The sequence below is a fragment of the Gobio gobio genome, assembly GCF_949357685.1.
Source record: "Gobio gobio genome assembly, chromosome: 23".
Lineage (NCBI taxonomy): Eukaryota > Metazoa > Chordata > Actinopteri > Cypriniformes > Gobionidae > Gobio > Gobio gobio.
The window spans coordinates 28,185,772-28,198,845 of record NC_137119.1 but is presented as its reverse complement, the minus strand read 5'-3'; the positions used below and the strand labels follow the sequence as shown (position 1 = coordinate 28,198,845).

Below are 13,074 nucleotides of genomic sequence, written 5' to 3'. Positions count from 1 at the left end.
GTTTTCTTATTATAAGTCATTGCTGCCCTCTTGCGGATTTTTTGTGATTTTATTTGTCTTCGGAGGATTAGACATGTGAATATCTGCTTTGTTTGGCAGCGCTTTGGGTGTACGTTAGTACAAATTAAAGCCTTCATTCCTTCTATACATGCATTCATTTAAAATATTAGTATAAAAATACTATAAACAGGTTCACGAAAAATAACACCATGTAACATTTTTTTTTGCCTTGCCATGTTATAGGTGTATATATTTCAGTCATGATAAATTGTACTCGCTTATTTTAATATAATATAATTTAATTATCTTAATACAATACAATATAGGTCTAATTTAATATATGACTTTTCAGTAATTTTTTTTTAAAGTAAACAAATATGAATCAAAATATTGTAATTCGTGAAACAGCGAAAATGTAAAAGCCAAGGTATTTTAATGCAACTCATAATTTTTTTTTTAATAAAATGTGAAACCAGTAATTTCAAAATCTACATAATTAAATTGATTTTAAATTATATGTTACCCTTGGCTCAATGTTTTGTTTGGTTTCATTTTAGTTTGATTATTTTACTGCCTCTCTGTCTACTGTTTCTAATTTTATTTTTGTTGTTATTTTCTGTTTTGAGTTGTGACTGTATTTGCTTTTATTTATATTCAATTTTTTTAAATCTACATAATTTCAAATGTGATGGCAGTTGTGCCGCTAGATGGTGCTGTTGTTTATGCTCCTTTACAACATTATTATTCTTCGTTCCCCGCGTTTAGTCGCGTGACTGATTGTTTCGGAACTTCGGAACAAACGTCAGTGTGTCTTTCTTTCACTGGCGGTTCATTGGGAACATGATGAATGTAGGAGAGTGCACATTCTTTCCGTTAAGCTGGGTCAGTATTTAGTTCCCAGACACGCCGAGTTTGATATTTGAATCGTTGGACTTCCTTTGCCTCCCGACACGTCACTGGAGTCAGTTGGATGGAAAAAGTGAGAAAATAAGGCAAGTTATGTCTTGACTCTCTTTGAACAATGTGAAGCACGCGAGTGACTCTAGAAGTACGTCGGTGGTTGTAGTACAGTTTGGGCTGTAACAGGTCCTTTCTCGGCGATAGTACACAATGTACATTACGTAATAAAATGTTTATTTATTTATTTAACAGGCAAGGCAAATGCCAGGAATACGGTGCTCTGCAAAAAAAAAGAAAGAAAAGAAACAAATGTCAGCCACTGTGCCAGATGTCTGCCTGTCTGGAATTTGTTTTGAAGCCTGATTGATTTCTGTTTAAAATATTGTTTCTAGCCGTCTGAAAATCTAGCTATAAAGATTTCCCTATTTATACCATATGGCCATCATGATTTAAAAAAAAAAAAAATTATGTCATTGGAATGTGTGCTATAGAGCAACATTGTTTATATTATTATTTAATGGTTGATGATTATTGTAATGCTAATAGTATGAAACAAAAGCATATTGTTTTTATTAATCAAAATAGAGACTGATAATCCGTTTTATCACTTTTTACTTGATCAGTTATCAGTTCTTCAATATCAGCTACTAACGTGTACATATCATTTGTAGTCAAATTGTTTAGTTTGTTAAATAGCAGATGGAACTTAAATAAAAATCAGTTCTGCATATTGGTTCTAAACAAAATAATCGTATTTGTATCAGCAATATATATTGCTGCAATTGAATTGTTAAATTGAATTGATTTCTTAAACTAGTTCAACAACAAAACACATGGATGGATTTCTCACTGAGAGATTAATATATGAATCATGTGTGGGTTAGTCTGTGTCTTTTATTATCCTTGAGGAGTAGCAATGCTGACAATTGACATCAAAATGATCTGACCAACAAGTGAAATATTCACCAAGCCTTCCGTTACAAATTTTATTGGAAGTTAAACTATGCTCTAAGTTTTATTATAGTTATAGATTCACTTATATACACTGTTATACTTCTATACATAGATTCCAGTGCACGTTTTACTTTAGATATAACATCTTTAATAGTGTAGGATTACAGTTAATCTGAGATGAAAGATGTAGAAACCTGTACTGAAGCATTTTGGCACGGCATGAATCTAGATTTTAATGTGCGACACGTCTGTGCAAGTTTATGTCTGTTCATTTGCACTTTCTTTTCGCAGCTCAAACCTGTTTGACTGTTTGAGTTGTTATAGTATGAGGTCATGTTTGATAACAGTAACCTTTTGACACCTCCAATGTAGTGATGACATGAACTAATTGGCTATTAGTTGAATGAATTGCATAATAATCAGCCTGAAGCTTTTGTATCATCTGTCCGGTTTTTATTTTGTTTATTTGAAATAAGCCTTTTACAGTGATCTTTCACTTCTCATGTCATGCATGAAGAACCCAGCTTCTAGTTTCAGTTTCAAGGTGAAGTGTTTCTGTTCGGTTATTTGGCTTTGACACTGGAACAGACATTTAAATAATTCTTCGCTTCCTGGTGACTGTTTTTAGTTGAAAACAACATGAGGAATCTTGTCTGCAGGTAAGGCTGGGCAGTGTGCATTTATTTGCTTATTTAAAACAATACTAGAGTGTCCAATGTATCTGACACATTTGAATATAAATGTGAGTCATTAAACTCCCTTAAAGTCCTTGAATAGTTGGCCACGTAGGCAAATAAACCTGTGACATTCGTACAAACTCACAAGAATGTCGAAAAATACAGATCGCAGCGATACGGTAAACTGTGTCTGCGGCAGCTACAGTCTGTTATCTTATCTGCACACATTTAGTTTGTATTTCATGTCACGCAGTAGAATAAAAGAGTAACACAGGAGGGTTTAGGATAATCCCACTTCTTATTTTAAAATGATTATGCGTAAAGGCTGCATAGCCGCAGACCAGTCAGGGTGCCCATGCTGACCCCTGTATGGACAGGTGCGTGTGTGTCGCTTACCTGGGGAACACATGGCACCAGGTGCACTATGGGAAGAAGGCAAGTCGGTGGAGGCAGTGTGATGCTTTGGGCAATGTTCTGCTGGCAAACCTTGGCTCCTGCCATCCATGTGGATGTTACTTTGACACGTACCACCTACCTAAGCATTGTTGCAGAACATCTACAGCCTTTTCAGTAAAAATGGTTCAGGAATGGTTTGAGGAGCACAACGAGTTTGAGGTGTTAACTTGCCTTCCAAATTTCCCAGATCTCAATCCAATCGAGCATCTGCGGGATGTGCCGAACAAACAAGTCCAATCCATGGAGGCTTCACCTCACAACTTACAGGACTTAAAGGATCTGCTGCTAACATCTTGGTGCCAGATACCACAGCACACCTTCTGGGGTCTAGTGGAGTCCACGGGTCAGGGCTGTTTTGGCAGCAAAAGGGGGACCAACACAATATTATGGTCATAATGTTATGCCTGATCAGCATGTATATATCCTCACTTTATGTTGGATAATAATTGATATATTTATTTGGTTATTTACATTTTTTATTATATTATATCAAGCTAAAACTGTTGCAGAAATGCTGAATTTGATTTATCATATACTGAGGAATGTCAGTGTTTCTGTGCACATAAATATTTATCAGCGCTCCTCCTGGCCTTTAAGTCTGCATCTTGTAGGTCCAGTACAGCGTTTTCTAAAAATACCTCATATACCTAAGAGGGGAAGGGGAATGTCACCCACCCAGAGAGCAATGGTGTGTTGCACTTGACAGAGGGAGTATGTGGAAGTGGCTTATGAAAGAAGAATATCCCCATTTGCTCCCTCCCAGTTGGAGGGAAGCAGAGGGGAGGATAAAAGAATGCGAGGAAAAGAGAGGTGGAGACTCATCGCTTGGCTGGCCAGACTGAGGCTCCTCTCTGTGTTCATGCCACACTGGATTAGTGACTCTGAGTGGTCTTCCTGTCCTGTCATGCAATGCCCTTTGGAACTAAAGTGGAAGCTGGAAACTGCTGAGAAGAGCGCTTGATGGTGGTATAACATCTTGCTTATGTTTATGTTCTGTGCAGGACCAGAATGGAGAGTTGCCATCAGAATCAGGTGTGCGCAAGAGGCAGGGGAGCGTTCTGAGGACCTGTGAGCCGTTGCTTGTGAGATTCTGAGAGGCCTCAGGATGGAGGAGCAACCAAGCTGCCCCAATGTCAGCATTCCCTGCTACAATGAACAGAGAGACAAGAAGAAACGCTATACTGTGAGTCACAATACCTCTGATGCTCTCATACAGGTTTTAAGCGCTCTGCCTCGCTATGTTTTCAATATTATGTTGTAACGTCGGATATGAGAATGTTTTCATCCTTGTCTCATTAGGTTTACAAAGTTATGGTCAGTGTTGGAAGGCATGAGTGGTTTGTGTTCCGAAGATATGCGGAATTTGACAAACTGTACAACACTGTGAGTAATTTGATTTGTAGTTTAAAACACAAAACTGTTAATCTTTTTGGGATGTATCTTCAGAAATTGTAATTATTATTTAGTGCAATGTCCTGGTCAAACCATACACCGTTCAAAAGTTTAGGGTCAGTCGATTGTTTTAATGATTTTATAAGAAGTCTATTATGCTCACAAAGGCTGCATATTTGTTAAAAACACAGGAAAACTGTGACATATTATTACAATTGAAAGTTTTTCTGTCAGTAGATTCATTTCTTAAAAATCGTATTGACTCGATACGCTTGAATGGTAGTGCATTTTAAAAAATATAATGTGTTTTTCCACAGTTGAAAAAACAGTTTCCTGCTCTGAATTTGAAGATTCCTTCTAAAAGAATATTTGGGGACAACTTTGACCCAGGTATTGTACATTTCCTTGATGAATATTGTACAGAGCCCTCTGGAAATTTCTCTCATCATCTCGTGCACATACGTTAGCGACTTTGCTTCATTTAGCTTAACAGAGATCATGTGTATTTGACAAATTTGATTATCCAACAGTCTTCCCTACAGAAAATCAACCATGCTAAATCCATTCTGCCCCAAGCCTATAAAATCTTTGTCCTTGTTTAATCTCATGTTATGCTCTCAGACAATGTGGCAGCAAAGTTGTGTGCATAAATAACAGAATGAGAATGCACACCCAAGTACCAATTGTATTTAGCTCATGTGCGACCAATTACATAGCCAGTATGTGGTCAAGATTTTTTCATGGAGAAATCATGGGTCTGGTCATTGGAAGCACATGCAAAAATTGCGCACATGTTCTAAAGGCTTCTTCGCTATTGGTACGATTCTTTCTCTGCTTTTTTCTTTCCCCCTCATTCTGTCTGGATAATTGCTGTCTCATTGGACAATAATAGTCTAATTATTTGGTCCACATTTTTACAGTAGCTTCCCATGCTCCACTGAGGGTTCACTTTGTATTCTTTTTGGACAGCACTGGTTTTGATAAGTTACTGATAAATTAGTTATTTCCTGTCAGAGGGGATGGTAATCAGCAGTAGATCTGTTCTGATTGGGTCGTGGACAGCATGATATTAAAAGTTTTGGATGCACAGCCTTTGATATCAACAATCATGCTCTCCTTTATTTTGGTGCAAATTCACGTCACTTCCTGGAAGCTATGGGTTCACTTGCAATTAAGATTAAACATGGTTTGTGTCTACCACAAAGTGTTTTGTGTAGTGAATTATTGGCTACCAAGAACATGAAACCAAAATTCAAGAGTTATTTTAAAACCAAAATTGTACATTATCCTATTCAGCCTCTGTCATGGTAATAATTTTGCATTTTTGAACCTATGGAGTTCATAATAATTAGATGTTTTATTCCAAGTATTTTTTTCTTTTTTATGATAAACATGTTATATTGTGTTGGCTCACTACTTGATCACATTTTTATCAAAATAATTGTTTTAAGCACCTATGTTTTTTTGTGTAATTCTTAGAGTTTATAAAACAGAGAAGAGCGGGGCTACATGAGTTCATTCAGAGGATTGTGTCCCATCCACAGCTCTGCAACTAGTGAGTATATCAGCCAGTTTTTTAACGTTGCTTGAGTTTCTTTCACCACTCACGGTATCAATGCATCTACATTTTTGTCAATTTTGAGTGGCCTTTGGATGGAAACAAGCCAAAACCAGCCACAACGAGATGTCTCTCTGAACTAGAAGTACAAAGCTGATTTGACTGTCTCTTGTGAACCTGTGCCAAATAAAAGATGCTTCTTTTTGATTCTCCATGGTTACGGTTCTTGTTACAGAGAACTGTTGATGTTAGCTTATATTTCTCCTCACAGCTGTGGCTTTGTATCGCCTCAGTCCGACCTCTAACATGTGAATGTTCATTTCAAATGCGCAGTCCTGATGTCAAAGACTTTCTGCAGATGGACAAATCTAAAAACTTCTCAGATGCCTCAGAGGATGAAGATGACAAGGTTGGTATTTGAAATAATATTATGTTTTTAATATATAAGGTATTGAGTAAGCTGTCTTCATACTTTTCTAGTTGTCTCGCTTGTTTGCCGTGTTCACAGGCATTGAGCTTTATGTAGTAGTATTTTCAGCATTTTTGACATGTTATAGTTATTTATAAATGAACATTTGGTTCAAAATAGAATTTATGTATAGCTTCTAGCTACAATCTCTGTGTATGATGTATTTTAGTTTTTTGTTTTTCCATCTAAGATTATATTTATGTAGTGTCCAAATGTTCAAATAAACTCATAATACATAAACAAATAAAATTCTACAGCTTAATTGAGTCATACCTAGTAGTTTTTTTCTCATATCTCTTACAGAGTAACTCTACCTCTAGAAACATTAACCTGGGGCCATCTGCAAACCCACAGTAAGTGTTTTATAATTGTTTAAAATACTTTTATAGTTTATTGCATTGTATAGTGATAAATACTGTTCATATACATTTGGATGCTAAAAAAATGGTGTAAATTAATGATGCAAATGCCTTTATTTTGGTCTTAATTTCCATATTTGTTTTCCATAGTGCAAAGCCTACTGACTTTGACTTTCTTAAAGTCATAGGAAAGGGAAGCTTTGGAAAGGTACATTTTATTTTTAAAAACTATAATACCTATTGATGAAACTGTTGTGAAATTGTTGACTGCCACAGTAGTGAGAGAAAGTGGGTCAATTCCTTGTGTGTAGCATGTTATGTATCAGTTCCTGAAAGCTCTGAATGTCACTGAGCCTTAATAAATTCTTGGTTTTGTTTGCTGTATGGTTAGCCGTAGTGTTTGTTTCTAAGCCACGGACTCTCCGTTCAGGAAGTGAAAGTATCTCAGTTATGAAGTTAGAGCTTGTCTTTTTTTTTTGCCCACGAGTGGCCGTAGTGGAAGGTGAAACCGTTGCTAACCTACCGTGTCCTCTCCCACTTAAAGGTTCTCCTTGCAAAGAGGAAGCGGGACGGGAAGTGTTATGCCATCAAAGTCTTGCAAAAGAAGGTCATTTTAAACAGGAGAGAGGTAATGATTTTCTTTGTTTTAAAACCAAAACTTTATTAATGCTTGCTCTCTCATGTACTTTGACATTTGATTAATGAATGCCTTTTTCACGCCAGCAAAAGCACATTATGGCTGAGCGTAATGTGTTGCTGAAGAATGTTAAACACCCCTTCCTGGTTGGACTGCACTATTCCTTTCAGACAACAGACAAGTTATACTTTGTCCTGGATTTTGTCAATGGTGGAGAAGTGAGTATTTATGATTGTGAAACTCAAGGCTGACATCTGTCTTATCACATCTCAAAAGCCACTGTTTGACAACCAACAGTGACATGTTTTCATTGTATTGTATTGTATTGTATTTTTTTTATTGTTAGAGATAGTTCACCCAAATGGTCATCACTTACACATCCTTATTTCATTCAAAACCTGTATGACTACTTTCTTCTGATTAACTCAAAATAACTCAAGAACAGTTTTTGTCTGTACAATGAATGGACCCCAATGACTTACATTTTGTGTTGCACTAAAATAAGGCCATACAGGTTTGTAATGATGTAAAGGTGAGTAAATAATGTCAGAATTTAATTTTTTTGGTGAACTATCACTTTAACAAGGACATGTAGGAGCTTGTCATGTGATATGTAAATGAGATGATGAAGCTCATGCATGACTGTTGCAAATTATTGTTAATTTTATTGGCATTTTGCATGGTTCCTAGTCACATGCTCAGTTAAACCACTGGTTTGACTTCCTGTTTTTTAAGTCTGATGATTTTAAATGTCAGCTTATGAGAAATCACATAAATAATCAGTAGCATTGTGAGGCAGGCTACAAAATAGATGTAATGGGTAGCCTGACTATTTTCTGCATTTATTGAGTGAAATTTTTTTATTCTTTCCATTATAGCTTTTCTTTCACTTGCAAAAAGAGCGGACCTTTCCTGAACCCAGAGCAAAGTTTTACATCGCCGAGATGGCAAGTGCTCTTGGTTACTTGCACTCTCTTAACATTGTTTACAGGTAAATTCAGATTTATTAAAGAATCATTCAAGCTATAAACACACATGTTTGGTGATTCTCAGATGATGTTTAGCTGTTAAAGTGTCCAAGAATTCCCAGAAGCAGAGGAATGTTTAATAGACACATTCTACACCTCCTCTGGTTTTCCCGGTTGTTGCCATAATTTGACTTGGAACTGTACTTGAAAAATTGTGATTGATGAACTGACTTAACTGTAGTCATTAAAAATTACACTCACGTGTGAAATGGCCATCATGAAAGCATAGTTCGCATTTGTAGGGTGTGTCGGGATTGCAATTCATATGAATTAAATGCATTATTAATGGCTTGTCTTGTCATATATTAGCTATAGTTCATTGTTGATGTTTTTTCTGTGTAATATTCTGTGTAACGTTTTTCATTTGTATTGCTCCTGGCTGAAAGCATATGACAAAATGCTAACAAGTTAAGTGTTCTTGTGTTCCCAGGGATTTGAAACCAGAAAATATCCTGCTGGACTCTCAAGTAAGTATCCCTCTTTTTTCCCCACTTTTATCGTTGCCAGAGCGTAGCCGATCAACGTTGTGAGAGTTCCAGGGGAAACAGAGTAATCTAACCTCGCTGTGAAGTATAACAAACTCTTTTGATTTCCCGAGACGAGGTGTACAAAGTATAGCGTTGTAGCCAGCCAAATAAAATATAGCAATGAAACCAAAGACCTATTTTTAATTTGTAAGAATGCTTGAGATTAGTTTAAGTTTTATTTGTGCATTTCCTGTTGAATCTGATGAAACTGTGAGTTTACAAGGCCCTGCCAAATATTCCAGTCAGACACAAGAGTCTTTGGCTCTGTGAAGAATAGGCCTTTTGTGTGGTGGCATGCTTCCTGAAAATGTTCCTGTTGGCATCTTTTGTTTGTTAAGGGACATATAGTCTTGACTGACTTTGGACTGTGTAAAGAGGGCATCTCTCAAGCAGACACAACGACCACATTTTGTGGGACACCTGAGGTATTGTATGATATAAATAGGATGGATGAATGATGCTTACACTACTGTTAAAAAATGTTTGGGGTCAGTACGATTTTTTTAATAGGAAATGAATACTGTTATTCAGCAAGGACATATTTAAAGGGTTAGTTCACCCAAAAATGTTGTCTTTAAACTTCGGTCATTAATTCCTCACCCTCATGTCGTTCCAAACCCGTAAGACCTTCGTTCATCTTCAGAACACAATTGAAGATATTTTTGATGAAATCCGAGAGCTCTCTGTTAATTAAATTGCTATGTGGGGACACTTTCAAGGCCCAGAAAGGTAGTAAAAACATTGTTAAAATCATCCGTGACTTCAGTCTTAATTTTATAAAGGATAATACTTATTGTGCACAAAACAAACAAAAATTCAAAATTCATTCAACAATTTCGTTCTAACCTGTTCCAGTCTCTTACGCAGCTTACGTTGTAAAAACAGTATCATCACACACATGCGTCGTGGTGCTCACGTAAAGAACTCAAAAGCGCTGCACTGTTTACAATGGAAACTGCGTAGGAGACCCTTTTCTCTCTTTTTTTGCACACAAAAAGTATTCTTGTCGCTTCTTAAAATTAAGGTTGAACCATTGGAGTCACTTAGACTATTTTACTGATGTTTTTCCTACCTTTCTGGGCCTTGAAAGTGTTAATTAAGTTGCGGTCTATGGAGGGGTCAGAGAGCTCTCGAATTTCATCAAAAATATCTTCATTTGTGTTCCGAAAATGAACGAAGGTCTTACGGGTTTGGAACGACATGAGGGTGAGGAATTAATGACGGAATTTTTATTTTTGGGTGAACTATCCCTTTAATTTATCTGTAAAACTTATATTTATAAAGTTAGAAAGGTTTTCATTTTAAATAGATGCTATTCTTCTGAACCTTCTATTCATCAAAGAATCCTGATACATATATATCATGGTTTCCACAAAAATATTAAACAGAACAACTGTTTTCAACATTATTAATAATAAGTTTCATGAGCACCAAATCAGCATATTAGAAGGATTTTTGAAGGATCATGGGACACTGAAGACTGAAGTAATGATGCAGCTTCGGAATTTGGAATTCATAGGAATAAATTACACTTAAAATGGATTTAAATGGAAAAGCAGACTTTTCTTTTTAAATTATGTTTCACAATATTAATGTTCTACTGTATTTTTGAACGGTAATGTGTATAGCATGTGTATTTGATTTTATGTTTGAAGAGTGACATATTATTGTGAAATGTTACAATAAATATATATTGTTTAATTAGTTGTTGCGAGTAAAAATAACTACTTATTGTGAATTTTTTATTTTATTTAATTGTTACATATTTGGTCATCACACCTGCCTAGATTAACCTGGTTACATTTTCTTAAGAGAAAAGGGAGTGCTGCAGTCGTGACCCTGGAAAACAAATCCACCAGTGGTTCCCTCGATATTTTCGACGATACTTGGACGTTTTGCTCTACAACGTAAATAACACACATGCACTCGCACCCCAATTGTTCTTATCTAGTTACTTATTAGAAACATATGTTTTAAAAAATAAACATAACAGCTTCAATGCAAATGCATTTTCGATATGGGTGTGTGTAATTTATGTTGTAGAGCAAAACATTCCAAATCTTGAGGGAATCACTGGCAAATTAGTCTTCTGGATTCTGGTGTCATGGCTGCTGCACTCTATTACCTTCAAATTAAGCTTTTGGGGGTAGAATAACATAACAATTTTAATACAATAATTGCATTCTTTGGTTATGATAGTATCTAGCTCCAGAGGTACTCCGGAAACAACCCTATGATAACACTGTGGACTGGTGGTGTCTGGGATCGGTGCTGTATGAAATGCTTTATGGGCTGGTAAGGTACAAATAAACCATAAATCTGGATAGTTTTCTGTGAAATGCATAGGTAATGAAGCTAAAATCTTGTTTTACCTTTATCTCAACAGCCTCCGTTCTACAGCAGAGACACACATGAGATGTATGACCACATTCTTCACAAGGAGCTTGTCATGCGCCCTGGGGCATCCACAGCTGCCTGGTCCATCCTTCAGGCCCTACTGGAGAAAGACCACACCAGGAGGCTTGGCTTCATAGATGACTTTGTGAGATATTTAGTACTTGTATATCACCCCCTGGTGGATGATTGTGTCAAACCTTTCAGTAGCATCTCAATAGTGTTTTTGCAGTTTAGTTTCCATCTTAGTTCTATCCACAGCCAAATTTAAATTGTATACAATTTTATAATATTTCAACTTGTTACTCGCCATTAAAATAACCAAGGAATCTAGCATGGCATTAAAATGGCATAATTTTTTTGTTGCAGAATGAAGTCAAAAGACATGAATTTTTCTCATTCATTAAATGGGATGACCTTGAACAGAAAAAGCTTCCTCCTCCATTCAACCCTAGTGTGGTAAGACTTAACAAAATAATTATTTTGCTAAAGTTTCAAAACTTTTTATACATAAGTGTATTAAAACAGGCAACTCTCTAATGTTGTCTTGCAGGAATCCCAGTATGACATCTCAAACTTTGATCCCGAGTTTACAGAAGAAACCGTGCCGAACTCGGTGTGCTTCTCTTCTGGGCAGTCAATCATCAATGCTAGTGTCATGGAAGCGGATGATGCCTTTCTGGGATTTTCTTACGCCCCGCCATCAGAAGATTCTTTCCTGTAAGGGTGGCGCTGCTAATGGTGATCCACAGAGAGCTGCATTAAAAGTCTGTGATCGCTCTCTCTGGTGAAAGGGAAGAATTTGCTGAGCATGATGTCCCAATCGGAGGACCCATCATGGACCCTTTTGTTTCTTAACATAAGCAGTGCATAAACCTTTTGGGATGCAGGGTGTTTCAAACTGTATTTTTATGCATAAATAGCATTATATTTTGTTTAACATTGAACGCCTTACCTGAGAGTTTAGCTCAGGAGCTGAAGTTAATGATGTTGTTTTCCTGAGAATATTTTCAAGGGCTGATGCTATTTGTAAAACACATTCCTTGTTTTTGCCCCAACTCTTACACTTGATTGCTTATAATATTGTGCAGTATATGAAAAATTTAGTTTTTGTAGTTTAGTCTTTTATTAGAAATTTACTATGGAATTTTTTTTTCATATAATGTCAACACAAGCAATTAATTTATTGCTTGACATTAATATATATTCCCTTATACTGTTTAATATGTAAGTGAGTTAGAAAATAGGCAGACCTTTAAGCTGTTTTGAAAATAATTTAGATAAACCCTGTAAGTTACGGGTCATCAATAGCCTTAGTACAGTGTAAATTATGCATCTGTTGCTATTTGCATCTTAGATTTTAATGAGTTAATAGCACTTAAATACTGACAATGACCCTGTAATAAACCACTATTTCATTTGCCGCCCAGTGCTTATGAGATGAGACACCATAGTGCCTACTGACGTATGACATGACCATTAAATGATGTACTGTACAAGTAAACGTGTTTTTGAATGACTTGGCTGCCATGTCTTGCCTCTCATTTGCATGTATTATGTTTCGCGCCCAGTTAACGAACGGTACCAGTACATTTGGGAAATCCATGGAGAATCAACTTGCTTTAAAATAAGCGATCATAATGTGTTTAAATAGATTTGGTGTTATACACTCATAAAATACTGTTTACATGTGTTGTTATTATTAGAAGCATTATTCGAAGTG

The 13,074-nt window shown here is 36.2% G+C and overlaps 1 protein-coding gene across 3 annotated transcripts; it reads left to right on the top strand.

The window, feature by feature from the left end:
• The first annotated feature begins 705 nt into the window (after positions 1–705).
• Positions 706–13,042, top strand: sgk3 (serum/glucocorticoid regulated kinase family member 3). Of its 3 annotated transcripts, none has more exons than XM_079805506.1 (17): positions 706–992; positions 3,989–4,170; positions 4,287–4,370; positions 4,697–4,769; positions 5,859–5,934; positions 6,271–6,346; positions 6,710–6,759; positions 6,916–6,973; positions 7,310–7,393; positions 7,489–7,620; positions 8,281–8,393; positions 8,861–8,897; positions 9,296–9,382; positions 11,157–11,252; positions 11,344–11,499; positions 11,721–11,810; positions 11,905–13,042. In XM_079805506.1, exons 2-17 carry the CDS (start codon positions 4,093–4,095, stop codon positions 12,073–12,075), a joined length of 1,461 nt encoding a protein of 486 aa, XP_079661632.1. In that variant the 5' UTR covers positions 706–992; positions 3,989–4,092; the 3' UTR covers positions 12,076–13,042. The 3 variants fall into 3 exon arrangements, with proteins under 3 accessions (XP_079661632.1, XP_079661634.1, XP_079661633.1); XM_079805508.1 differs by having other exon boundaries at positions 780–979; positions 11,905–13,025; XM_079805507.1 differs by lacking the exon at positions 706–992 and adding an exon at positions 2,175–2,513 and having other exon boundaries at positions 11,905–13,025.
• Positions 13,043–13,074: the final 32 nt, after the last annotated feature.